At 42.3% G+C, this 27,450-nt stretch overlaps 3 protein-coding genes across 15 annotated transcripts in view; 1 reads left to right on the top strand and 2 right to left on the bottom strand.

Annotated features, from left to right (window-relative positions):
• Window positions 1–4,775: 4,775 nt before the first annotated feature.
• DHRS1 (dehydrogenase/reductase 1) lies at window positions 4,776–6,249 on the bottom strand. The gene has a single exon (XM_073337132.1). It carries the CDS (start codon window positions 5,789–5,791, stop codon window positions 4,805–4,807), a length of 987 nt encoding a protein of 328 aa, XP_073193233.1. The 5' UTR covers window positions 5,792–6,249; the 3' UTR covers window positions 4,776–4,804.
• Window positions 6,250–7,329: 1,080 nt separating this feature from the next.
• ZUP1 (zinc finger containing ubiquitin peptidase 1) lies at window positions 7,330–22,793 on the bottom strand. 6 transcript variants are annotated; one of them, XM_073337129.1, is made up of 9 exons: window positions 22,309–22,776; window positions 19,474–19,584; window positions 18,029–18,150; window positions 16,353–16,521; window positions 13,941–14,129; window positions 13,390–13,558; window positions 11,277–11,428; window positions 10,663–10,883; window positions 7,340–7,670 (listed from the first exon to the last, which is right to left on the bottom strand). In XM_073337129.1, the coding sequence occupies exons 1-9, from the start codon at window positions 22,550–22,552 to the stop codon at window positions 7,623–7,625; spliced, it is 1,425 nt and encodes a 474-aa protein (XP_073193230.1). In that variant the 5' UTR covers window positions 22,553–22,776; the 3' UTR covers window positions 7,340–7,622. The 6 variants fall into 6 exon arrangements, with proteins under 6 accessions (XP_073193232.1, XP_073193230.1, XP_073193229.1 ...); XM_073337128.1 differs by having other exon boundaries at window positions 7,341–7,670; window positions 18,029–18,153; window positions 22,309–22,774; XM_073337130.1 differs by lacking the exon at window positions 7,340–7,670 and adding an exon at window positions 7,690–7,946 and having other exon boundaries at window positions 18,029–18,153; window positions 22,309–22,778.
• Window positions 22,495–27,450, top strand: part of KPNA5 (karyopherin subunit alpha 5) — a 36,759-nt gene continuing 31,803 nt past the window's right edge. For 6 of the 8 annotated variants that reach the window (XR_012158030.1, XR_012158029.1, XR_012158028.1 and 3 more), the window contains exons 1-4: window positions 22,879–23,049; window positions 24,580–24,713; window positions 27,143–27,244; window positions 27,327–27,426. Coding sequence is in view for 4 of the 8 variants with exons in the window: in XM_073337121.1 (XP_073193222.1) it covers window positions 23,046–23,049; window positions 24,580–24,713; window positions 27,143–27,244; window positions 27,327–27,426 (340 nt within the window). In the remaining 4 variants the exon portion in view is untranslated. The other 2 variants (XM_073337123.1, XM_073337122.1) reach the window with 2 other exon arrangements.

The raw sequence follows: 27,450 nt of genomic DNA on the forward strand, positions 1-27,450 counted from the left end.
TTTGTTATGATGTGGGTCAAGCAGTCTCCATTGTCTACATGCCCTCTCTGAGAAGCATCCATTGTATACAGTTCCTGGGACAGTGGATTCTCTTTAATTGGCCATCAGCATGTCCGGCTAATCCATTGTTGTACCTGAAAGGCTGGTTGTGGGTGTTCCCAACCACACAACATATTTCAGTAATGCACACATAGCAAAACATCATAACTCCCCACACATTGATAACACACACAATCCAACAGGATATTAATGTTAAATAGATCAAGGCTTTTAAAATGTTATCTCCCAAGGCATACTTTGTACAAAACATATCATAATTATATGACACTGGTGAATATGGGAGTTCCAGGATACTGCTTTGAGGTACAGAGTGCCATCCCCTAGTTGCAGATTGTTCCTCTTACTTCTTGTCCTACCTTCAGTGGACATGAAGAACAACTGGCCACTGTCCTCTTTATAACAGCCATTAACATAGTTGAAGACGTATCAGTTCCCCCATAGTTTTCTTTTCTCAAGACTAAATATGCCTGGGTCTTTTTTAAACTTTTCCTCATTTGTCTGGTTTTCTACACCTTTTATCATTTTTGTAGCTTTCCGTTGGATCCTTTCCAATTTGTTCACATCTTTCTTAAAATGTGGCACCCAGAACTGGACACAGTACTTTATACAAGTCCTCATCAGTGATGTGTAGAGCAGGACAATTACCTCCCATGTCTTACATACATCCCAGAATGTTAGCCTTTTTCACAACTGCATCACATTGTTATTCAATTTGTGATCCACTATAATCACCAGATCCTTTTTAGCAGTATTACCACCTCACCAGTTGTTTCCCATTTTATAGTTGTGCATTTGATTTTTTCTTCCTAAGTGAAGTACTTTGCACTTACCTTTATTGAGTATCATCTTGTTCATTTCAGACCAACTCTCTAATTTGTCAAGGTCATTTTGAATTCTAACCCTGTACTCTAAAGTGCTTGCAAACCTTCCCAGCTTGGTGTCATCTTCAAATTTTATAAGCATACTCTCCACCCCATTATTCAAGTCATTAATGAAAATATTGACTAATATTGGATACAGGATAGACCCTTGCAGGACTCCATTAGATTCTTCCCTTCCAGACTGACAGCAAACCCTTTATAACTACTATTTGGGTATGGTCTTCAACCAGTTGTGCACCCACCTTATAGTAATTTCATCTAGATCACATTTCTGTAGTTTGCTTAAGAGAATGTCATGTGGGATTGTGTCAAAAGCCTTACTAAAATCAAGATATATCACAACTACTGCTTCCCCCTATTCACTAGGCCAGTAATCCTGTCAAAGAAGAAAATTAGTTTGGTTTGGCATTATTTGTTCTTGGCAAATCCATGTTGGCTCTTACTTATTACCCTATTTTCCTCTAGGTGCTTACAAGTTGGTTAATAATTTGCTCCAGTATCTTCCCAGGTATCAAAGTTAGGCTGACTGCTCTATAATTCGCTGGGTCCAGTTCGTTCCCCTTTTTAAACACAGGTACTATGTTTGCCATTCTCCAGCCTTCTGGGCAGGGCTGGATTTCCAATTAGGCACAGTAGGCACATGCCTATGGGTGCCAGCATTCTAGGGGTGCCTAAAAGTTAAAAGTGGGTTAAAAGTTTAATTTTTTACGAAAAACATGAAGGTCAGCTGTAGGTGGGGAAGGGGTGTGTGCTGAAGATGCTGAGCCTAAGAGCACATAAGGTGTAAATCTGGCCCCACTTCTGGGACCTCGCCCATCCTCCAAGAGTTCTTGAAGATAATTGCTAACAGTTCCAAGATTCCTTTAGCTAGTTCCTAAAGTACCCTAAGTGAATTTCATCAGGCCCTGATTACTTGAATACATCTAACTGTTCTTTAACCTGTTCTTTCCCTATTTTGGCTTGTGTTCTTCAGAATCCAAACCGCCCCAGCTCGTCTCTGAACAACGCAAACACACATGCCAAGTCTGGGACTCCGGTGTATTTGGCACCCACTGCCACGGTTCCAGTGCTGACCCAGACTTCTCTGCTGTGTCTTGGCTGTCCCTAGCATCTGGTCCTCTGATCAACCCCTCAGCTGTGGGATCACAGACTCCAAGGCCAGAAAGGACCATTGTGGTCATCAAGTCTGACCTCCGGTATAACCCAGTCCATAGAACTTTCCCCAAAATATTTCTGTTTGAACTACAGTATAGCTCTTTAAAAAAAATATAATATTGATTTTAAAATTGTCAGGGATAGAGAATCCACCATAATCCTTGGTAAATCATTCCAATGGTTAATTACCATCACTGTTAAAAAAAATCTGAATGCGTCTAGCTTCACTTCCAGACACTAGATCTTGTTATACTTTTGTCTGCTAGACTGAAGGGCCCATTATCAAATTTGTTCCCATGTAGGTACTTACAGACTGTGATCAAGTCACCCCTTAACCTTCTTTTTGTTAAACTAAAAATAGATTGAGTCCCTTGAGTCTGTCCCTATAGAGCAGTGGTGGGCATGGTCCCTATGGAGCTGTGGTTTTCTAGTTCTTTAATCATTCTCGTCTCTGAACCCTCTCAACATCCTTATTGAACTGTTGACACCCGAACTAGACAGCATTCCAGCAGCGGTTGCACCAGGTCCACATACAGCGGTAAAATAACCTCTCTACTCCTACTCAAGGTTTTCCTGTTACATCCAATGATTACAAGTTTGTGACAATTCTGCTTTTTGCTCTCCCTCTACAGCTGCAATTACGGAGCTGTGCCACCCAACCACACAGGACACATCTACCCCACCCCTCTCAGTCATCAATCTGGGTTCTTCTTCCTTTTGTGGCTCCTGATTCTCAAGTACAGGATGGTGCAGGCTCAACGCAGCCACATGCTCAGGCCCAGCCCAGAGCTGACTCTTGTCCCGCTGTATCCCTGCAGCAGCAGCAGTGGCAACCAACTGGTGTTCACACCCCTGCATCCTTCTCCCTCTTCTGCTCTGGAGACCTTGCCACAGGAAGTTGGGTAAGAATTTTCTGATATCTCTTTGCCCAATTCCTGTTTGCTTGTCCCCCTACCAATCAGAGCTTCAGAGGATGAACTAGTTTTGGTGAAGGGGAATTCACAGCCCCTTAATTTAATTTCACACTTCTATGACTGGTAAGAAGACACTCCTTCCTTCAAACTCCTGCTTAATTATGTGACAGATAGATAGCCCTTAATCTTTTCTTGGCTGTTTCAGCCTGGCAGTGTCTACAAAAACTAAATACAAATTAGTGAAGGAAAAAAAACCTGAGTGGTCAGCCAGCTGACCGGCAGGAGGGAGGCCTGGAGGAGCGGGTGAAGAGGCACGAGCGGCAGGCACAGGGGGCCAAGTGGGACTGGGGTGGAGCATGGGCAGGGCTTCTGGGGGAAGAGAATGAACAGCGGTGGGCCTCGAGGCAGAGTCATGGTCAGGGCATGCACAGCCTCCCCAAATGGAGGAGTCACGCGCTGACCATGGAGGCTAGTGTGGACACTGACAGCTGATTTAATTGCTCTGGTGGCTGTAGGTCAACCTAACTAAAGTTGACCTAATTTTATAGTGTAGATAAATCCTCAGTGCTTGGAAGTAGTGAAGTAATGTTTCTTAGACACGCCCAGGGCTGGTGGTAAATTTCCCCAGATTACTGGATGGCAGCTGAAGTCCGTTCTCCTTTTATTGTTAAGAGGAACTCCTAGATAATGAACCCACCCCTTCTTGTTGCCAACTCTACCTGACAGAAGGATTACATGTGCATCATCAACAGAATTGTTATCAAAGTTCCAGTCAGTCACATTTGTGCAATCCCACTGATAACAGGAGATTACACAGGGGTGTGGGAGATCATAATTTGTTTTGAAGAAACTTCATTCCAGCTGAAAGCTAATAAATACAGTTTTGTGCTTAATTCTCAGGCTGAGTTTATAGTGGTAGCAGTTATTAAAACATAAAGCAGAACTTTATTTGTAAACTGAGTATATGAATAAAAATAATTGAGACAAATAAACTCCCACAATGCTATTTTTTAGTCACTTTTCTGAGTAAAACTGCAATCTCAAACTCAGACATCAGCTCGTAGCATCATCAGAATAAATTTACAGTAAAGAGCTTCTCCCAGAAATTCTCTTGACTGATTTTACAATTTTTGTAAATGATATTTCCTTTCATCATAACAGCCTATACCTGGAAGATGCATCAGGACCTAAAGTAGGGGCTCTGGGGCAGTAAGAAGGTAAATCAGCCAATTATACTGAAACCAGGACATTATCCCAGTTTTATTATATACAGAAAGAACTCCTCTTCTAAACCAAGATGTCATGGAACCACATGGGTTACAGCTGATAAATTTGTTCCAAAATCTATGGGTATCCAAAGCATTCTAATGAGAAACTCTTATACAGCAAAGGATTAAATCTGAATTTAAAAATCTTCCAGGAAATGGATGAGCAGTTGTACACTTAATAAAAGTTCTAAAGTCTTCACATTATGGGGAACTAGGATGAATAGCTGCTCTTTGGCTATGAGGAACAAACAAAGGCAGCAATTATTGCAAAACTTTGAAGATGACTTCAAAGGCTCACTGAAACACTCAGCCAAACCCTTCTTCCCCAAGGGAAAAATTAATATGTAAATCAGGGAGCATCCCTCACCAAAAAGGAATAAGTTCTAGGGAAAGGCAGCTTTGAAGATTTCTGAAGACTTGCTGGGCATCAAAGGGGAAGTTTCAACCCCCAAGACACATTTTCAGAAAGGAATGAAGAAACAGAAAATTCAAAAACATCACGGGCACATTTTTTATTATTAATTCATCAAACATTTTTTCCAGGTTTGGGGGCTGGTTGCAGGGGCGGGTAGACACTGAATTTGCTGGAGTAAAGTGCGAGAGCCCATTTGGGTATGCTGACGCACTCTGGGATGAGGCGGAAGAGGCAGGCCAGCCTTGGCATCAGCATCACGAGCACATTGCGCACCGATATGTAGTTGTAGATGGGTCTCCCGTCCACATCACGGATGCGGTAGCGGCGGGCGAGGTCTGGGGTGAGCAGCACCTTGCCGCTGTGGCACATGACGGCGGGATCGGATGCCAGGCCCACCACGCACTTGCCGCTCACTTCGGGGCTCTCTGAATTACCAATCACCTTCTGCAGCAGCACACCCCACGGTCCCGAGCCCACGGCCTCCTTAAGCACAGCCTCGGTGCGGACGACGCCGGGCCACAGCGTCACGCAGGCCACTCCGTAGGGGCGCAGCTCGACAGCGCAGTCGGCGGCCAGACGGTCGCAGGCGGCCTTGCCCACGCCATAGGGCACATTGAAGGTGTAGCGCAGGCCGCCAGGCGAGGAGATGATGACGATGAGGCCGCGCCCGGCCGGCACCATGAGACGGGCGGCGTAGCGGGCGCAGAGGTAGTGGCCGCGCAGGCCCGTGTCGTTGATCTGGTCCCAGAGGGCGGCTGGGCTCTCCCAGAAGGGCAGCCCCTGCTGGGCAGCGATGGCGCCCACCCCGGAGAAGGCGTTGTTCACCAGCACGTCCAGCCGCCCGCCCTCCGCCTGCTGCAGCCGCTCGAACAGCGCCGCCACCTCCTCCTCCCGCGACGAGTCGCACACCACCGGCACGCAGCGCCCGCCCCGGGCCGACACCTCCGCCGCCGCCCGGGCCAGCGGCTCCCGCTGCCGGCCCGTGATGTACACGGTGGCGCCCGCCTCCGACAGCTGCAGCGCGATACCCTTCCCTATGCCCCGCGAGGCGCCGGTCACCAGGCACACGCGGCCCGCCAGCCGCCCGTCGCCGGACATGCCGCTGCCGGCGTGGGAGGGCACTGCCCAGCGTCGGCCGAGAGGCGGTGCGGCTGCCCTACGAGCCGGGGAGAGCCGCGGGGCTGCAGCCCGGCAAAATCCCGGCCCCGCCTCTTCCTCTCCCGCGATGCAGCCAGGGGGACACGCTGGAAGTTTCCTGCCGGGACGAACCTCCCCCACCTCCTGCAGCTAGACGCCGCCCAGCTCCGCTTGCACAAGGGGAGCGGCCCCTGCGCTGGAGACAACTGCTTGGCTCAGGCTAGGCCCGTTCCCCCAGGCGCCCGAGCGGCGGGGGATGCTGGGATCACGCCTCTCCACCAGCACGGTCCGCCCTCTGCGACCTCCCCTTGTCTCTGCACGGGGACGTGACAATATGGACCCAAGTCAGAGTCCAGCCACCCAGAGCACTTTGCAGGAGCACTGCCCCTCCCGTCGGCACGCCGCCAGCTGCGCCCTCACACCAAGAATGACTACACTAGACCCTGAAATACTTGCATTTTCGCTCGATAGCCAGGACTGGAACCCCTCCAACACGTGTTGTGAAGGGAGTGACAGTTTTGAGTTACAGCTGTACTACAATTTTACTACAGCTTCTTTGAAAAGTTTTTCTGCAACATTGATTCATGTGATCACGCTGTAGAGGAAACAGAAGCAGCAGTTCCACCAAGGTCAACTGTCTGAAATGGGTCATTTTGATTATCACTTTAAAAGTTTTTCCCCCTGCTGATAATAGCTCCTCTTAATTAATTAGCCTCTTACAGTTAGTATGGCAACTTCCACCTTTTCATGTTATCTGTAATATATAAAATCTTCTTACTATATGTTCCATTCTGTGCATCCGATGAAGTGGGCTGTAGCCCACGAACGCTTATGCTCAAATAAATTTGTTAGTCTCTAAGGTGCCACAAGTACTCCTGTTCTTTTTGCGGATACAGACTAACATAGCTGCTACTGTGAAACCTGTCATTATACATTTAGTGCATGACCATCACCACTTGGCACAACTCCTCACCTCTAAGACAACATTATGGATATAGGAGAACAAGAACTTTGCAACTGTTAAGGCAGTTATCAATAAAACAGCTACACTAGCCCAGGCGTCAGCAACCTTTCAGAAGTGGTGTGCCGAGTCTTCATTCATTCACTCTAATTTAAGGTTTTGCGTGCCAGGAATACATTTTAACGTTTTTAGAAGGTCTCTTTCTATAAGTCTATAAGATATAACTAAACTATTGTTGTATGTAAAGTAAATAAGGTTTTTAAAATATTTAAGAAGCTTCATTTAAAATTAAATTAAAATGCAGAGCCCCCCAGCCTAGTGGCCACGACCCAGGCAGTGTGAGGGCCACTGAAAATCAGGTCACCTGCCATAGGTTGTCTACCCCTGCACTAACCCCATAGGGTTTCTCCTATACAGAAAAGGTGGTATACTAGAATAGATACTAATAAAAACTGGTGGAAGAGTAAATAAGAGCCTTGGTGATCTATACAGCAGTGGCACATTACAGTTACAACCTTGTGGTACTGTTGCCACTCAGAAGCAAGTAAACAATCTTCCATACGCCAGTAAACTGACCGATTCCCCCCTTTATTATGCTACATGGCTAACATAATGCCTAACCTTATATTCCTACAGAGTATAGAGTACACAACCATGAAGCCCATAAATATTTATTAAAAAATTAGCATGACAAACATTTTTTGGCAAGGTATAATTAAAAATTCTGAAAATAGTAACGCATTATAAATACAGTGATTGAAAAGCTGCCTAAATGCATTTAAAGTTTCACATCCACTGAGTTCCAGAGAAAAGTAGCAAATAGGCAATCTGTTAAGGAATCCGTTCTGCTGTGAACACTTGAGAAGCCTGGCAGCGAGCCTTAAAAAGAAAATTAGATGCGTTCAGAGAACAAAAATATCACTCAGAATATACCTTATGTAATTGTGAGCATTAAGTAAATTCAAAATAGTATTATAAATTAGTTATAATTTTTTTTAAAAAGTATTAAATAACTTTAACCTAGAGTTATAGTTACCTATTTCCTTCCATTATAAACCTTGTTTGCAGTTGCTTATAACGTTACCAAACTTTAGACATTCATGCTGAAGTTTTTCCATGCTGGGTGTCTACCTTAAACTAAGGTTTAAATTTCAGCTGAAAAAATGAGATTAGTGAAGTAGTTATTTTGCCCATATTACAAAATTCATATAACCATTTTGTTGAGAAGCTCTAGCACCTCCATGTGGAGGGGGGTACCTGGTACACCAACAATGTGTCTTTTGTTAGGGATCAAAAAGTTCATTCCAAATTTAGCCAAATTATAAACCTCTGAAAAATTTGTTTGCAAGTGCTCAGCAGAGACCTATTAGAGTTCTAAATATATGGAGCACTGCATCATTAATGGTCTGGATGATGGGATGGATTGCACCCTCAGCAAGTTTGCGGATGACACTAAGCTGGGAGGAGAGGTGGATATGTTGGAGGGTATAGATAGGGTCCAGAGGGACCTACACAAATTGGAGGATTGGCCCAAAAGAAACCTGATGAGGTTCAACAAGGACAGGTGCAGAGTCCTTCATTTAGGATAGAAGAATCCCAGGCACTGCTGCAGGCTGGGGACTGACTGCTAAGCAGCAGTTCTGCAGAAAAGGACCTGGGGATTACAGTGGATGAGAAGCTGGATATGAGTCAACAGTGTGCTCTCGTTGCCAAGAAGGATAACGGCATATTGGACTGCATTAGTAAGAGCCTTGTCAGCAGATCTAGGGAAGTGATAATTCCCCTCTATTTGGCACTGGTGAGGCCACATACGGAGTACTGCATCCAGTTTTGGGCCCCCCACTAGAGAAAGGATGTGGACAAATTGGAGAGAGTCCAGCAGAGGGCAACAAAAATGATTAGGGGGCTGGGGCACATGATTTATGAGGAGAGGCTGAGGGAACTGGGCTTATTTAGTTTGCAGAAGAGAAGCGTGAGGGGGAATTTGATAGCAACCTTCAACTACCTGAAAGGGGGTTCCAAACAGGATGGAGTTAGGCTGTTTTCAGTGGTGGCAGATGACAGAAGAAGGAGCAATGGTCTCAAGTTGCAGTGGGAGAGGTCTAGGTTGGATATTAGGAAAAACTATTTCACTAGGAGAATGGTGAAGCATTGGAATGGGTTACCTAGGGAGGTGGTGGAATCTCCAACCTTAGAGATTTTTAAGGCCTGGCTTGACAAAGCCCTCGCTGGGATGATTTAGTTGGCGTTGGTCCTGCTTTGAGCAGGGAGTTGGACTAGATGATCTCCTGAGGTCTCTTCCAACCCTGATATTCTATGATTCTATGATCTGTACTGATCATGCTTCAGCCCACGTCTGCATGGATCGAACAGAACTTTCCCTGTAATTGCTCCTTCAACACTTCTGAGAACTGCTGTGGCTGGCAACAGAACTGAGCAGAGAGACAGTCTCTCCTAAGCTATCAATATTGCCACTGTTGGGCAGGATGGATGAGAAAGCAATCTGACTGGAATACAGAGGGGCAGGGGAATGGTAGGACCTAAAGAGTGAAGAACAGCGGAGGGGGAGGGGGAAAGGGACAGACAGAGATACAGGGGAAAAACAGTCTACTCCAGGGATCGGCAACCTTTAGCATGCGGCCCATCTGGGAAATTTGCTGGTGGGCTGAGCTGGTTATCTGCAGTGTCTGCAGGTTCGGCCGATCCTAGCTCCCACTGGCCGCCATTCACCACTCCAGGCCAATGGGGGTTGCAGGAAATGGCGACCAGCACATCCCTCAACCCACGCCGCTTCCCGCAGCCCCCATTGGCCTGGAACGGCAAACAGCAGCCAGTGGGAGCTGCGATCAGCCAAACCTGCGGATGCTGCAGGTAAGCAAACCGGCCAGGCCCGCCAATGGATTTCCCTGATGGGCCGCATGTCGAAGACTGCCGATCCCTGGTCTATTCTAACCACTGAGTACACTCCCCTCAAGAACCAGGAAGTGAACCTAGGAGTCATGAGACTTTCTCTGCTGTCAGCCAATACCAGTGTGAATCATGCTGGTGAGGTGTGGGTCATCCCCCACTGGTTTACACATAAAACAATAACCTATTGCTACAGCCTTAATCTTAGTGCAGATAAAATCTAATTAAATTCTCTTAACAGTTTAAATTGGGTATGCTAGTCTTTGTTTCTGAGAAGCACTCAGTATTCTTTTGGAGAAAATGCTGTACACATGTAAAGTATTATGTACATAAACAAAGCTGCAAGCTTCACAAAACTGAGTTAGGAAACTGTTTTTAACAATGGTAGAATTAGTATATATATTTTGGTCTTGAATATTCCTTTAATTAGAATTACAAGAACTTGAACCACATGAGTACAAGAATGTGTACTAAAGTGTTTTAAAGATCTTACTTTTATTAGTGAAGAATAAACAGAGGAGAGTTTTGTTTTGTGGTGTTTTTGCTGGAGTGTGGGGCGTGGAAACGAAAAAAGATCACAACACACCCAGATATCCAGAGTGCTTATGCACAATTGATAAAGACAAACGGGTAATTCTATTACGTTTCTGTGTACAGAGTTAAGAGTTGGTATGGCAACCCCCATTTTTTCATATTCTCTGTATATATTCTCTGTGTAGTGTGTGTGTATACATATATACATGCGCGCATGCGATATAGATAGATATCTTGTATCTTATATCTATCTGTCTCTCTCTTCCTACTGTATTTTCCACTGCATGCATCTGATGAAGTGGGCTTTAGCCTATGAAATCTTATGCTCAAATAAATTTGTTAGTCTCTAAGGTGCCACAAGTACTCCTCGTTCTTTCTGCTGATACAGACTAACAGGGCTACCACTCAGAAACTTTTCTGGAATACTTACAACTTTCTCCTCTGGTGAGAGCTCGCCATCTATAGCCACTATTTGGTACTGCTTATCTTTTAAGCTACCCACAAATTTCCGAAGTAGTTTGAGACTGGTATCATCACTGCTTTGTTTTAGCAGTTTCTGCATTTCATGCGATGGACATCCTGGGTCAAATATTAGTAAACATAATGTTCTATTCTTCCTCTCTTCTATTCCAACAATAGTACGGCTATGCCCTAATTTCAAAACAAAATAATGACAGTAAAATCTCGCATCAGGGACTAGGACTTACTTTATCACTTTATTGCTACAAGTCCTTTGGCCAAGTAAAGAATGAGAATATTTTATTTAACAAGCTATTTGCCAATGAAAAGTAGATATCAACCAGTTCAAACCCCAAATCTGGCCTTCAGTGGACTGTAACAATTTTAATCTGATGGGAATCTTATTTTATATATTTCTCTTTTCTTATAACAAATAAGATTAACAGGAAATAAATTGGAAAACTTCCTGCATATAGGGATGAAGGAGGCAGAGAATATGAAATGTCATTTGAAATAATACCATGTTATACAAATGTAATAAAATTCAGTACAAGAGATCAAGAAACTAGTACAGATTATGCTGACCTTGGTGCTGCATGTAGATAGGTGGTTTGGGGGTACACACAACCTTTGTACTACCTTCTCTGTTTGAAGAATAATAGCTCAAAACCCATTCAAATAAACGAGGGTGGGTACCCAAGGGGCCAGTTGACTTGTGAAAGTCAATGATTTGACACCTACAGGAGATGGAAGATGAAAAGTCAGAGTATTATAGTAAGTCCAGGTTTTTTGTCCGTTTGAAAATAATGGTTTGTAGTGCCTAGTCTTTATTTTGTAATGTCAGATACACTTATCACTGCCTTTACAAAAATAGCACTAGCAGTAGTTTCATAATTGTGTGGAACCAGAAAGAGACAGACCCTGCTCGTCTGGAATGGCCTGATGACAGTACAGCCAGATACCATCATATTATGGTTAAAAAAAAAAATTAAAACTAGAGCAAAAGCTATACTTAAGAAGCAATGTGATTTATATTGCCCAAAACCAGAAAAAAAAATTATCCCTTTGGTTACAAGTGTTCCATTCTTGGTCTCAGCTGAAAGATAATTTGGGGAGTTTATGAAAATCCTTTCACCTTCACCCTGAGTTATACAAAGTGGCAGGACTACATCACACTTTAAGTTTGAGCAGTGAGAGACATGCAAATCAATAGCTGCACTTCGAACTTTTTTCGTAAGACTAGACCTCAGTTAGGAAGTATGGCTGTGAAATTTTTATTGAATGTGAAGCTTTAATTAAAGTGACTTTTATGCATAGGCAGTATGGAATTTTACTAAGGCCTTGTCTACCCTGCCACTTAAATCAACATAAGTTATGCTGCTCAGGGGTATAAAAAACATACACCCCTGAGCGACGTAACTCACACAGACTTAATGCAGCGTCTACACTGTGCTATGTCGGCAGAAGAAGCTCTCATGTCAACATAGCTTCCATCTCTCATTGAGGTGGATTAACTGCATTGATGGGAGAGTGCTCTCCCATCGACTTATTGTATCTTCACCAGACCGCTAAATCGACACAGCTGCATTGACAGTGGTGCCGATTTAGTGCCATAGTGAAGACATGCCCTAAGTTTTAAACTGAATAACTGCCTGCAGATCTATGCAGATTCACAAATTGTGTGGTGCTTTAACTAAGAGCTTGTTTACACTACAAAATTAGGTCAACTTAACTAAGGTCACCCTACAGGCACCTCAGTAATTCAATCATCCGTTGGTGTCCATACTACCCTCCTTCTGCTGGTGAAGCACATCCTCATCAGGAGCACTTGCACCAACTGAATTGGGGCACTGATAGCCAAGTGAGGGGCACTGACAGCCTCAAGGGGCTCACACCTTGAGCGCCCATACACCTCAGGCTGACAGCCCCAGCTATGAGCTTAGTACTGGGCTCAATTTCACAGCCATAAAATTGACACTCTCACCAATTTCACTCTGTTATTGTCTCTGCTCTTCAGGGCTCTCAGCTTGGACAGCCTGGTTTCCAGCTGGGAGCTGTGCAAGGAGCTTGGGCTCTCAGTGCAGGTAAGCTGGGCTCACAGCTGTAGCTGTGAAACTGACAAATGTAAGCCCTCCACTGGGCTCAATTTCACAGCATGGAGCCTACCAACCATGAAATTGACATTCTTGGCAATTTCACAGCTACAGCTGTGAACCCCAACAGCCACTGTAAGTAACACAGTGTCTACAGGGACACTGTGTAGTCCTAACTACACCAACAGAAGGGCTACGCCTCTCGTGGAGGTGGGGTTATTATGTCGGTGTAGTAGGGCACTTACATCGGCAGGAGCAAGGCTGTAGTGTGTACGCTGACATAATTAGGTCAACTTAAGCTGCTTTATGTCACCCTTACTCTGTAGTGTAGACCAAGCTTCAGTCTTATGTGTGTTTAAAGATCAGTCAAGTTTAAAGCCATGAAGTTGCATATACAAAACATAGCATATTAAGAATTTTGGCGCCTCGAACACCTTCAAAGTTGATGTGAAGAGAAGAGACATAACTATGGTCAATTATTAGCGCTATAATTATAAAATTAGACAAACAGTATAGTGTACTATCATGTGTTACTGCTCAATATGTTTAGTTTGGAACCTAAAACATCCCTTATTCTTAAGAGATTATTGAAAATCTTCACGTACTTTAATCTGAGACTGGTTAACAGAGAATAAATTTCACATGCTCCTATCCATGCCTTGGTACCATGTAATCTATTGCAGAAGTGAGATGCTCCTTGAGGATCAAAACCTTCTTTCCAAGCATCTTCAATCATGGACTGAATTTTTGGAATACAAGGAATTAAAGTAATATCTGAAATAAAAAAGCAACTTTTATGTTGCTGATACCATCAACTGAAGCAGTCTCTTACTGCTGAAAGTGTAACTAAGTCTTAATCAGTGTTTCATTTATAAAAACAGGAATGTCAGACAAAAGCTTTAATGTATTACAAAAATATAGTTCTATTTCTAGCTCTCAACTCTAAAATATTAATTTCAGTTGTGTCTCCTTCAGTATCCAGTCATCTCGTCTCAAATTTGTTCCTGAAAATTTGTAGAATACCTGCTAACAATAAAGTATTTCATAGATATCACTAACCCATTAAGTATCACAAAGTTTACACTCCCTGATTTCTAATTAATCAGAATGTTGTATACAGAAGTTAACATTCAAAATGGTAACTCACTGTACATACCTCTCAAACAGTCATTATACATGCCATTCTGCAATAACGAAGAAAGCAGCATTTGAAAGTTCCTGTAGCCACAACCCCAACCTCTGTCTCCCAAAGATGAGTGGAAGTGATCCACTCCTGTAGAAAGCCATACACGCCTTACATCTTTGATTTCATTTTGATAGTACCTGCACAGTGCTTCAATGACTCCTAAAAGATAAAATATAAATTTTAAGACTACACAATGCATAAGTTAATATTCTGAAGGGGCAGATTCTCTCTATCTAGGAGCAGGTTGAGAAATAAAAGAGACAACACAGGTCAGAACTGATGAATGAGCGTATAGCAGTAAGTTAAACCATGAACTTAGGTCATGTACAGACATTAGACAATCTGGCCATTTCATTTCTCTCCCACATACATCGTAACTTGATGACTCAATATATTTCTGATATAGTCTAAAAATCCACCTGAGCTTTTCTGTTGCAGCCACATCAAGTGTCTTTTCTAAGATCAATATAGCATCACTGCCTGAAAATATATACATATGCTGTTAATTGGTCTATTGTGAACTACAGAAGTGATACAAGGGATGTGACTAATTACCACTAATTGTGTGACAAGTAATTCCACAGATAATGCTACCACTATATCCCCATTATGTTCCAATGCTACCACTATATCCCTTTCAACCACGAACACCCTTATGGATACTATCAGTAATCCTCTCACACTTCTTTCAGACCCTCACTTTTTAAGGCAGTCCTTGAACAATTACTCACGAAGCAACATTCCCCAAAGTAATGGCCAAGAAAACAGTGGCATAGAACTCAAACTTTCAAAAACTAGAAAAGCCACTCATTGTGGTGTGTCAAGTCTTTTCTTTCTGCATGACAATAATATTCTTGGAAGTAGCTTTGCATTCATCGGTGCATTTAAGTGCCCAAAGGCCATACACAGACTAATTTGTTGTTCTGCCATAAACATTACCCTTAAAGTTTAAAAAGCATTGCAGTTCACCTTTAAGATCTCAAATCTTTTTAAGTACCAATTTGTTAATTCCAATTAATACAGGTGGAATTAAAAGCTAAATTTTAACTATCAAGGCCTGAATTGAAGTTTCTGTGTATATATAAAGCCTGCTGCAGTTTCCACGATATGCATCTGAAGAAGTGAGCTGTAGCTCACGAAAGCTTATGCTCTAATAAATTGGTTAGTCTCTAAGGTGCCACAAGTCCTCCTTTTCTTTTTGCGAATACAGACTAACACGGCTGTTACTCTGAAACCTGTAAGCAGTAGTTGCTAACTATAGCTAAGGTAACAAAACCTTGAACTCTGGTTTTGGCCGGCAAATAAAATGAATGGATTTTCAATTCCTTTTTTTTAAAAAGGCATTGGTAATTTTTAGTACACTTAACACATTGGAAGTAGCTTGGTATCTAAACTTTAGCATACTAAATGCTATCTGAATTATGTACTAAGTAAATGTCTACCACTGAAGAATCTTTTCCTGGGCTCTCCAAGTAGGAAGAGGGCTGTATTTAACTAGGAACAGTTTGTATTGAAGTTGTCACCAAAAGAATCATTGCTAGAAAACAAAAGTGGACAGTATGATAAACTTTCAGTGGCATAAAATGCAGGGAAGCGTTAACGAAAAAAATATAGCTGAGTATATAATAAGACATTCTGGTACCATACTGCTGTCTTATTGCTATCATTGGTACATACTATATCCGTGCTCCTGAGCAAGCAGTACACTGTCTTCAGGAGAAAGTGAACGTTACTGGTGACGGACGGTTAAATAAAGAACCTTATGGAATTAGCTGAACACAAACAGAAATGTAAGTGACTCAACTGCAAAAAAAGACCTGAAAATGTAGGGGAAACTCTATTAGATCATGTGTAATACAGACAAGCAGGCAGAGGGTCAAATGGACAGATCAGACAGTTAGATTCCTAATTTTTAGGGCCATCGATAGCAGAAAGGTGGGAATAAACAAGTAGTCAGGCGTATGCTGGGCTCTACTACATTAATAGATAATACAAGTATTTAGGGATATCTCACAGCCCTGAATTAAGACTAAACCCCTCTCTAAACTATCTAGCTCAGGTTCTCAACCTGCAGCTCAACCAGCACAGAGTGCGACCCACGTGACATCCTCAGGGTCATACAGGTACTATCAGATGCGGTCCACAATGGTAAATAGGTTGAGAGCCACCGATCTAACTAAATACATGGTACAGAAACTGAGGTGAGCTACACAGTAATAACTAGACAGAGCGAGAAGACCAACTACATGAGTAATAACAAAAACATATTTGACACAACAGCATTCATAGCAATGCCATCATGATGACTTTTGGTCTCTATCAATCCGAGCTGAACAGATGAAAGGATCCATGCTCCTCCAGCAACACAGGTTAAATACTGACCTGAGGTCTTTGTTTTCCCATCATCTACACCAAAAGCCAAAGATTCCATCATGTCAGCTTTTCTCTTATGATATTCAGAAGGCGGCATCCTTCCCCTAGCTACTTCCCTTTCCATGTTCTTTAGTGACTGCTGCTTGTAGCCTCCAGAACTATCCAAGCCATATTGTCTCTGTTGAGCACAAAATAAGAATAATTTTAATGTGTTTCTTCCTGCTGATTATCATTGTGAATGAAAAACAATGCAATTAACAGGTATTGTTGTGAACAAATTAACAATGATTTGGAAATGCTCTAAACGTGGAACTGATTCTGCCATGTGGCATTTTGTGCTCTACTGCAGCTATGTCAAGCTAGAACTGCCAACAGACTGCCACAAAGCGCCCTTCTGAGGAAAGTGTTTGGTGACTATTGGTTTCTAGCATACAAAAATAAATTGCAACATATGAACATAATTACTGAAATTTTTATGATGATTTAAATTAATAAAGCCTACCATTTTAATGAGTTTTCACTGTATGTGGACCTCTCAAACTCCCATTCTCAAAGGAATTAATTTTACATTCATACTTTATTATGTGACAGCTACTATACCCAGACATGACAGCTACTTAATGCAAATAAATAAAATTAAACAATAATACTTAACATGTATCTAGTGCTTTGCATAATCAAAGCACTGTATAGACATTTGACTAATTAATTTTCAAAACATCCTTGGGAGATGATTCACATTTCACAGTTGAGTAAAATGAGACAAAAGTGAAATGACCTGCCCAAAGGCCACACACCAAGTCAGTAGCAAAGCCAAATTTAGAACCCAGTACCTACTGACTCCCAAACTGTGCCCTTTTCTCCAAGACCACACTACCTTCCCACAAAAGCAGCCCTGAGTCTCATCATGACACGCAAATTAGAGACTTCCTAACAAAGCATTTTCACCAGCTTATTGTTTTGTAGTGAGATTCTGACAAAGGTCACTCAGCCAATCAAAACAGTTGAGTTTTTTCTTTTTATATACTCAAATTTCATTGGTCAAAAATTTGTTAACAGTGATGCAGTAATGATTGAAGCAATGAAGTATGACCTGCTGATAGAGCTGCTTGACTAGAGTTTCTTGAGTTAGATACACAGTAGCTATGTTCAGCCTACTCCAAGCCAGAGCTTGACTGCTTTTTATTATATCACTAGCCACGTATTAGAATTTATTCTTACACTATAGATAAGAAAAGCATGACTTTCTCTTCATATGGTACAAAATACATTGCACCTATAGTACATCACATCTGGGACACTACCAAATTTAATCATTTCAGGTTCAGCTCTGCCTGCATAATGTTTAATTACAGAGCTATATAACTATGAAAAGACAGACAATTTTATCACTCATGGAGAAGGGCTCCAAGTCCCACCTTACTCAAATTAATCTGAGTTATAATATGAAGTTATTAAAACAATATAAGTTTCTATTATAGTTGTTCAGTTTGTTATTACTAAATTGCTAGCAAATTGTGTCAGGAAATTACTAGGCAAAAAATGTGAAAAATAGCAAGATACAAATAAAGAGTTATGTGAGAAACTAAACTGAGAATGCACAAACACAGCTCCAAGATACTCAGTTTGTGGTTGCAAAAATTTTCAGTGGTACCATTTGGATGCCATGGCAAAATTTACAGTACCTGCAGTTTTTGGAATTCTTCTCTCTCTTGTCTTGCTTCTTCTAATCCTTGCTGTCTGTCTTCTTCATTCTGGAGCTGCTGAGCCAGTTCCAGATCACTTAAATTTCCACCTACATTTATATCTACTAGTATCATTTTAAAAGAAAAGAAGATGTATGCACGTTTCAATAGGTTGACATAAAATATACATCTACCTATAGCAATGTGTTTGCATACACACAGCTGGGTAGAGGATGAAATGGTGAATGCTAAGGTTAAAATGTTTGCTTTCTGTATACTGACAACAAAAGAATTAAAGCAGATGTTAGGCTGTGTGTAGAGTTCAATTTTGAGGACCTGGATGGGTATGCCCTGGACAGCTGTATATTGAACTGTAAGGGACTCTTGTGAAGCTAAGGCATCTGTGGATTTGGGTTATGTCTGGATGACAAAGCATGTGAACTGAATTTATCTGGAAGTTAACTAGTGTTTCCGTGTTTTTAGTGATTGCATTGACAGGAAATACATTTGAGTGAACTTAACTGTAGGATAAGTCTTTTTGGGAAGGAATTCCCCTATTTTACTAAGTTGTTAACAAAAAAAAATTGAACAGAATTGGTGTAGGTGTAATCTAATACTATGGAGCATAATGGGCACTGTTACCTGACAAGCAGCACTGGTAAATGCTACCAAGGAGGCATCTTCTGTGTCTGAAAAGAATCTCCTTTAGTTTGCTTGAGAGGAGCCCCAGTCTGTTGGACCTTACTAGTTCCAAAAGAGCAGGACTCCCACAGACAAACTTTATCAGATCCATGACAGGTTGGGTGGCATGGACTGAAAGTGAGACACAAGAAACCTGAGGTCAGGGACTGAATGGGAATCTGTTAGAAGGGTACAGAGCTAGGGAACCAGAGAGGCCCATATAAAAGGACACAAATAACTGGTCAACCAGCACCAGCACGTACTCTTGGCAGAAAAGAACTGTGACTTTACCATAGGAAACCTACGTATGTGAAATTTAGAGAGTGTGTGCATTTGGACTGATATGTTTTAGGAAGCTGGAAAAAACATGAGGTGAGCAGGGCTAGGTTTTTTAAAGTGTCTCATTATAAATGCTTTAATTTTGCCTAATATGTACACTACATCTGCTTAGTGGTTTCATAAAAAGATAAATTGTGATGGTTTGCAGTAATTGTAATTTGTGAAAGTGACCTGTAAAAGGGAATTACAGGGTTTTACCTCTCACTTACTGACTCAAGTTTAATGTAAGCTTAAGTACAGAGTTAATAGTGACATCTGCCTAATAAAGTTAAGTACTAATTTTTCTTTCACAAACCTAGACAAATGCTTGAAAAATTCATAGTATCTTTTTCTTGATTTGTTTTGGTACCGATACATAAATATAAAAGAAACACACTAATTTAAAATACTTTTGATCAATACCAAGTTTTGATCTTTTCATGTACCTTCTGAAAAACGGTGCTCTTCTAAGTGCAAGTCAACATGTTCCTGGAGAATCTGACAGTTTGCACAGACAAGATCACACATTGGACATTCATATAGCTGTTGACCATTTCCTGTATTTAAAGAAGAACTGATTTAAATGTGATGAACAATGCTATTATTCGGTATTTCATATGAGGAAAAAAAGCAGTTGACAGTATATATTCTGAGAGGGGTGTTCAAGCTGACAACAGTGGTTAATTTTGTATTGACAACAAAAGAATTTCCTACTGGATAACCCAATGAACTGTACAGAGTAATTATACTCTTAAAACGGATTTATATATAGCTTGTATGTTAAGAAAATTAAACTCTTCCCACTTAAGCTATGACAAGTCTGTTGGTGGAGGGATTCTCTTTTTTTCTATCAAATAACTGTTCATCAAGTATAATATCCTGCCCCATTTAACTTAATGATCAGAACTTGTTACCAATTCTTCACTTCAGAGAGCAGAAGTTTAGCTTGAAACATACACTCAAAAGCAAAAGAAAGAAATGTCTACTGTCAAGAGACGAACCCATGTTTCCGAAAGAACAGGTGTCCAGCCCTCACAGTTGTGAAACCAACATGCAAAGGAAAAACAATCAGTTGGTAATTTTTCTGCTTTATTATATATAAAAGAGGTGGGAAGTTTGTCCTACCGCCACCCAAAAGAGATTTTTCCTGCTTAATTTTTTTTAAGCTTAGAAATATAAAATATATTAAGTCTGTCTACTGTTTTTGCTAAAGGTTTCCTTGGAGGACCAGAAGACTGGAATGGGGAATTGCTTATTCCATTTTCATCAGAGTATCCTGTCTATGTATCTTTAACAAAGACCTTTTCTTATCACTTTTTTTTATTTTAATGTGTTGTTAAAACCAAAAATAGTTTTACAGAGTGACAAAAATTCACTTTCCTTTCTCAATTACTCAATTTCGTTTCTTGGGACATACACAATGTATATGAGGATTAACAAATGGAGCATTGCTGTTGTAGGAAAATGGCGATGAGTGATGCTCACCATGAGTAAAAATTAATAATGATTAGAGTCAAGGCCTCTTATGGTCCATGGACCTACATTCAGCAACAAAATTCTGCACGGGCTGTGTGTGTGTGTGTAAAATTAATTGAATATGTAATTATTTTATGCACAATCAGCATAGCAGCACCTCCACATTCTATTTTTATTAAATTCTAGTATTTAATGCTGTCATTATGTTTTCATTTTTTTTTCTATGCCACAAATTTTTGTAGTAATGGTACAAAATGGTACTGTAGAATTTGTCAGGAGTGAAGCTGCAGGTTTTGACAGTTTAGAAGGGGCTGTTAACACTTGTGGAAGCATAGAATACAGTTCGGGACTGTGAGATATGCACATTAGAGGAATGTTTCTGCTAGAATGATCTGCAATGTAATAGTTAATGTTGAAATTTGAATAGTCATCTTCAGGTGTGAGAAAGACACTAAGATAGATGGGACAGTTCATGTCTTTCAGAAGTAGCATTTTGGCTACCTGAACATTCAGGCAGTCAAGAGAGCATTGATTTACACTCAGTTCATTTTTCAAGGCAATCTGTGCTTCTATAAAGGCTAAAAATAACTTAGAAAAAAAGACAAAAATGAAAGCTGGATTCTAAAGCTCATATCTACATCAAGGGATGGATTATATGACAAATCCTGCAGCCATGATCAACAGCAATGCTCCAGGCTACATAAGATCTTGAAATGCTTACAGCTCCCACTGCTCACTATACTCTCAAACATCAGTTTGAAATATACACAGTTGGAGCTATTGACTGGACATTGGAACATATGTAAAATGTGACTTTATAACACAAACATCTCACTGTTCCATTAGGACAGAATTCTAACACTGAAGACAATAATGTATTGTAGTCACTCTAGACACTCTTAAAAGAATCATTTCCTGGCTGAGATGTGGGGACTAAACATATTTGAAGCTACAAGAACCTGAATATTGGTGTTCAGAATAGAACTCCATATCAACTTTTAACTACAGCATAACACTTTGACTACACTGAAATTAAGACTTGGGTTCCTAGATGCTCATTGTCTTCTCCACCTTTGTCCCTCTTCTTTCCCAGGCTCATGCTGGGCACTGCATCCACTTCAGCTTCTATGGCTTTCTGAGCTCTCTTCCTCAAGCTGAATGCCTTTTTCCTTCTCACACATTAAGTGTGCACAAATAGCTTGATAGTTTCCAGTCAAATATGTCACTTGACCCTGTCAACCTCTCGATTTTTTTTTTTTGGTCATTAGTTTATACATCAAATAGAGAGGTAATTGAATCTGTCACACACACAAAAATCCTTAGTTACCACTATTATGTATATCATATTTTTGTATGGCTAAACAGTACCGTAACCCCAGTAAGTGTTGTACTTAGTATTCGGATCCATACACACCACCCAGGGCCCTCGAACAGTCACGCCCAGGCGAAGCTTTAGGCACCACGGTGCCTTCAGCCATAGTTAAGCAGATGCAAGAGCACTGGGCAGGGGAGCCCGTCTTGCCTGAACTGACTAATTGCTAAACGCTGGTCTACGCTTGGGGCGGCGTGTAGGTGCAGGTAGCTGCACCCGGCACGGAAAGGCAGGCTACGTCCACACTTGCCCGAGCCGCAGGGAAAAGGCTTAAGACAGGGGGGCCCGACGCGGCGAAACACCAGGAGGGCTCAGGTGTTTGGGGCTCTCCGCCCCCGCTGGCTGCTCACAGGCGTGCTGGGGCGTGCGGAGCCGGGCTCGGTGCAGATCTACCCGAGAGGAGACACGGCGGAGCCGCGGGAGCCGCACTCACCCGGGGCCGGCGGGCCCAGGAGGCGGCCGTGCCGGGACCTCAAGTGCGCCTCCACCTGGCGGCCCGAGGCGCCGGTCTCCCCGCAGAAGGGGCACTGGGGCCGGCCGCCCGCGGGGGCAGGGCCCGGCTCGGGGTGCGCGCTGTCCACGTGACCGCGGAGCTCGTCGTAGCCGGGCGCGGAGAACGGGCAGAGCGGGCAACGGGGCTCGCGCTCCTGGTGCGCGCGCAGCAGGTGGCGCCGCATCTCCGGCTCCGTGCGCAGCGCCTGGCGCGGGCAGGCCAGGGACCGGATCAGCAACTGCCCCCCGGGCCGGCTGCCGTTGGTATCCGCTTCCCCCCTTCACCCGGGGGTTTCGTTTCCGCTTCAGCGTCAAGGTAAGCGCTGTCGTCATGACATCACTAGAACCATCGCCCAACCCCAGAACTTCCGGTTTGGAAGGGTCAATTTGTTTTTTCCCCTCCCGCCTGCTACCAAGGCCCGCCCCTCTCAACGGGCGCCTGCCTGCCCGCTCCCCTCGAGGAGCATGATGGGATTTGTAGTGTTTTTGAGGCGCCGCCGTCTCGTCATTGACTCAACCTCGCTTAAGCTCGGCGCGCAAGGCTTGCTGGGGAGGAGGGACTCGGCAGCGGGGCTGAGGCCGCCATTTTGAATTGCGAACCTCTGCGGGCGCTGCTCCGCGCTCCGGCGAAGCGGAGCGGGCCTTTCTGAGGCAGCGGGAACCACCGCCGCCGCCTCGATGGGTGAGAGGACGATGGGGGAGCGGGGTGTTTCGCCCGCCCCGGCCCGGGGCCAGTCACGGAGCTCGGTGGCGTCTGTCACCTTCCCCCAGGCGGCGGATCGGGCCCTTCCCATCGTTTCCCGGGCAGCGCCCCGGCGCTGGGACCGGCAGCGTCACGCCCCCGCGGGGCTCTCGCCCTTCTTTGGCCGTCGAGGGCGCTCAGCGGAGCAAGAGCTGGCGTCCCCGGCAGGCCCTAGCAGCTGGGTCTCGGGCAGGTGACACGAGGGCGACCCGGGCCGGGGAAGTGGCTGGGCAGCCGGTGCGGCCCCGCATTGGTCGTAGCTGCTTGTTTCTTGGGGCCGTGCTTGGGCCGGCCGGCACCTGAGACCCGGCCCTGAGCCGGAGCGTGGTCTCTTCCACCTCCCCCCCAGCCCCCGCGTTTGGATGGTCCCTCATCCCAGGTCAGATATGGCGCTTCAGTTCCGGAATGATAAACCCTTTCTAGGCCTGTTTGCAATATTGTCTGTTCCTCAATCAAGGGGCTTTGCAAGCCTAAGGAATGTAACATCACTGCCCCGTCTTATTTCAGTTATATGGCCTCTTTGCTGCCTTCTTTCTCGAGTCACTTTCCCTCACCAGAGGGTTTGGGTGGACTTCATATGGTTTGGGTTAGAAGCTATATTTCTGAAACGTCTCCAGTCAAACCCATATAATGCCACAAACGTGCAGGACTGAGATGGGGAAATCATGGGATAACTGTATACCTAGAAACCCCATTCTGTGTGTCATTTTGCCAGGAGCTGTACAGCCAAATAGCAAAGATGATAGTGTCTGTCTCAAAGATCTATGCAGTGTTGTTAGAGCTGTGTTGTCTCCAGGATATTGGCGAGTCAAGGTGTGTGAGGTAATATCTTTTATTGGACCAACTTCTGTTGAACATATTGAATCTATTTCCACGTTAAGTATCCTCAGACCTTATTGTCAACTGTCTAAATGGGCCATCTTGATTATCGCTACAAAAGTTTTTTTTTTCTCCTGCTGATAATCGCTCATCTTAATTAATTAGCCTGTTACAGTTTGTATGGCAACTTCCACCTTCTCTGTATATATGCTCGAATAAATTTGTTAGTCTCTAAGGTACCACAAGTACTCCTGTTCTTTTTGAGCTGAAGAAGAGCTTTGTGTAGCTAGAAAGCTTGTCTCTTTCATCAGCAGACGTTTGTCTAATAAAAGATGTTGCCTCACCCAGTTTGTGTGTCTGTCTCAAAGAGTTTATTATCTAGGTGTCAGGATGCAACAGACAGACAAAACAGCCAGGTTGGTGGAGGGATGAAGTTACAAAATGAACAGAGTTCAGCAGAAAAATGGAAACTTGATAGTGGCCTGAATACATTAATTAGCAAAAGCCTGGGCAAAGAGGTTTTTACACCTCTTCTTGAGAAACTTGGGCTTTATTGTTGGTGGGAAGACACAGCCTGTGCCCCAAAGGTTCACAACCCATACAGGTTTTTGGAAGGTAAAAATCCCATTGTTTGTTTGTTTTGTTTTATAGACACGATGGCGAGCCCAGGAAAAGATAATTATAGAATGAAAAGTTACAAGAACAATGCACTCAATCCTCAAGAAATGCGCAGACGGAGAGAAGAGGATGGAATCCAGCTTCGGAAACAAAAAAGAGAAGAACAAGTAGGTTTCTAACAATTAAATGTAATAAGCATGGTTGTCAATTGAGAGCTTTCCATTCATAAAGATTTATTTCTATATAATAATCATATAAACAGGCTGATTTTTTCAGTAACAGTAGTTTGGTTTCTAGAAGAAAATCAAGGCAGTAGCAGACATTTTGTTTACGTGTAAAAAATTAGGAGCAGTCTGCTAAAGCATAAATATTACAGTTGAGGGTGGTGTATCTCCAACATATAAATAGATACAGGAAGCTAATAGTAAAGTAGGTGGCTAGGTATATTCAGGTGGCGATGGTTAATATTTATATTATGGTAGTGACCTGTTGTGATGTCAGTTTGGAAATGAATTTTTTTCTTAAAGTTTCTCAGTGAACTGTATTAAAATAATGTATATGAATTTTTGTCAGTTAATTTGTAATTAAAAAGTAATGGCCAAAAAGAGTACATCCATAGCTACCTGAAATGTGTGAACTCTAAATAGTGCAGGAAAACTAGCACAGCTAATCAAAGAAATGGGTAGATATAAAATTGACATCCTAGGACTTTGTGAAGTTAGATGGAAAGATCAAGGTATGATAACATCTGGAGAAAAAACAATGTTATATTCCAGTGGAACCAAACATGAAAGAGGTGTAGAAATCATCATGAATAGTGCTGCAAAGAAATCACTTATGAATTGGCAGCTAATATCAAATAAGCTACTGGCAGCTAGATTCCACTTTCAGTACATTAAGGGCACCATAGTTCAGGCATATGCTCCAACAAACGATGTAGATGAAGAGGACAAAGAGAGATTCTATACAAAATTGAACGATGTAATGAAAGAAATACCAAACCACAATCTTGTCCTGGTTATGGGAGATTTTAATTCCCAGATCTTTGAAATGAAAGAAGAGGTTGGGAAACAGTCATCAGCCCACATACATCTGGAACAACGACAGACAATGGCACAAGACTTCTTGAATTTTGTGCTGAAAACAATCTTCGCATCTGCAATTTTTTCTTCCAACATAAAAACATACACAAAAAGACATGGATTTCACCAGATAGCCATATACAAAATGAGATTTACGATATCTGTGTTAGTCAGAGGTGGAAGACATCAGTGTTAGACACAAGTATTCGGAGGAGCCGATATAGGGAGCGATCAGTATTCACTGAAAGCAAACATCAAATTGAAGTTTAAAGTGCTTAAAAAGAAAGAACACAGACTGAGATTATTCAATACACAGAAACTACAAGATTGCAGAATACGAAAAGAGTACCAGATAGAGGTCAAGAATAGGTTTGAGGCCCTTAAAGATCTTGAAGAAAACAAAGTGGAAAAATACTGGGATCTTTTCAAAACAGCTATGCTAGAAGAAGCTGAAAAGATAAGAAAGAGAGGCAGCAATAAAGAAGAGTGGATCTCAGAAGAAACATGGAAAATTATAGACAAAAGAAGAAAACAAGACTCTAGTACTACAACATGCGACTGAAGAAACCAAACAAACCTACAGGAACCTTGACAAAGCAGTAAAGAAACAATGCAAAAAATATAAGTAAAATTGGATAGAAAGTAAGGCTAGTGAAGCTGAAGAAGCATGGGAAAGAAACAATACAAGAACAGTCTACGTGATCTGAATTTTGATCCATATCCTGTTAACGGTTTCAAGAAGTGTCCCAGTGAAAGGGAAACAAGGAGAAATTTTGAAAACACAGGAGGAACAAGAAAATAGATGGGTGGAACACTTCAAAGAAGTGCTAAACCAACCAGAACCAATTATAAGACTGGAATTTAACAATGATAAACCGTTAGACCTAGATATAGATGTATCTGAGGTAAAAATCGAAGAAGTAAAAAAAGCATTGCGGAAGCTGAAAAACAGCAAGGCACCTGGTTGACAGCATTCTTCCTGAATTGCTTAAGTATGGAAGCGAAGACGTGGAATCAGTCATCTGTTCTTATCCCCATACATATTTTTAAATGTTTTTTTCTAATTTAATAAACAAGAAACTTCCAAGGTGAAGCCTCAAAGGCACATTAGCTCTTTCTGGATTACAAATACTGCAGGGGTGTTTGGATTTTTCCTTTTAAATTCCTAAAACTTTATTTTAAGATCCCCAGTTTCATGGGTGATTGGGGAGAAGAAGGGAGTCAGTATATAGTCCATTGTTAAAATTCAGGTTTTTTTGAAAATTGAGACATTACTATCACTCATCCTAATGTATATGCCTTACTGTTTCATATGATCCACGTTTTCTGTGAAGTTTTCTGAGAATTGTTGAGAGGTTCTGATGACTGCTTTTGGAAACGTCTTCTTTTCTTCAAACTTACAAAAAAAAAATCTGTAGCAGCTCATACCTCTATATGCTTTGTATATCTATCCCATATATTAAAAAAAAAAACCACAAAACAATGTAAAATTTGACACATTTTTCTTTGTTTAGTTATTTAAGCGCAGAAATGTTTCTCTCCTGGGAAATGAAGAGTCTATGGTAGAAAGCCCCATCCAGGATCCTGATGTCAGCTCTACTGTACCTATTCCAGAAGTAAGTACTACATAAATACAATTAAAGTATTTTTAAAAATGTGCTTAAAACTGCAAACAAGATGCCATTTGTACATTTTTAGGAAGAAGTTATTACAGCAGATATGGTGCAGATGATTTTCTCAGATGATCCTGATCAACAGCTCACAGCAACACAAAAATTTAGAAAACTGCTTTCTAAAGGTAAATCAGCATTTTACTTTTTTT

This window comes from Lepidochelys kempii, chromosome 3, assembly GCF_965140265.1.
Source record: "Lepidochelys kempii isolate rLepKem1 chromosome 3, rLepKem1.hap2, whole genome shotgun sequence".
Classification (NCBI taxonomy): domain Eukaryota; kingdom Metazoa; phylum Chordata; order Testudines; family Cheloniidae; genus Lepidochelys; species Lepidochelys kempii.

What these genes read in the sequence shown, in the direction of transcription:
- DHRS1 (XM_073337132.1), bottom strand. Translation starts at nt 5,791, where the DNA reads ATGTCCGGCGACGGGCGGCTGGCGGGCCGCGTGTGCCTGGTGACCGGC.
- ZUP1 (XM_073337125.1), bottom strand. Translation starts at nt 22,552, where the DNA reads ATGCGGCGCCACCTGCTGCGCGCGCACCAGGAGCGCGAGCCCCGTTGC. An exon ending in AGAGCACCGTTTTTCAGAAG is followed by an intron (nt 18,154 to 19,473) that starts GTACATGAAAAG and finishes AAATGATACTAG; the next exon opens with TAGATATAAATGTAGGTGGA. An exon ending in TTAACCAGTCTCAGATTAAA is followed by an intron (nt 11,429 to 13,389) that starts GTACGTGAAGAT and finishes CATCTCCTGTAG; the next exon opens with GTGTCAAATCATTGACTTTC.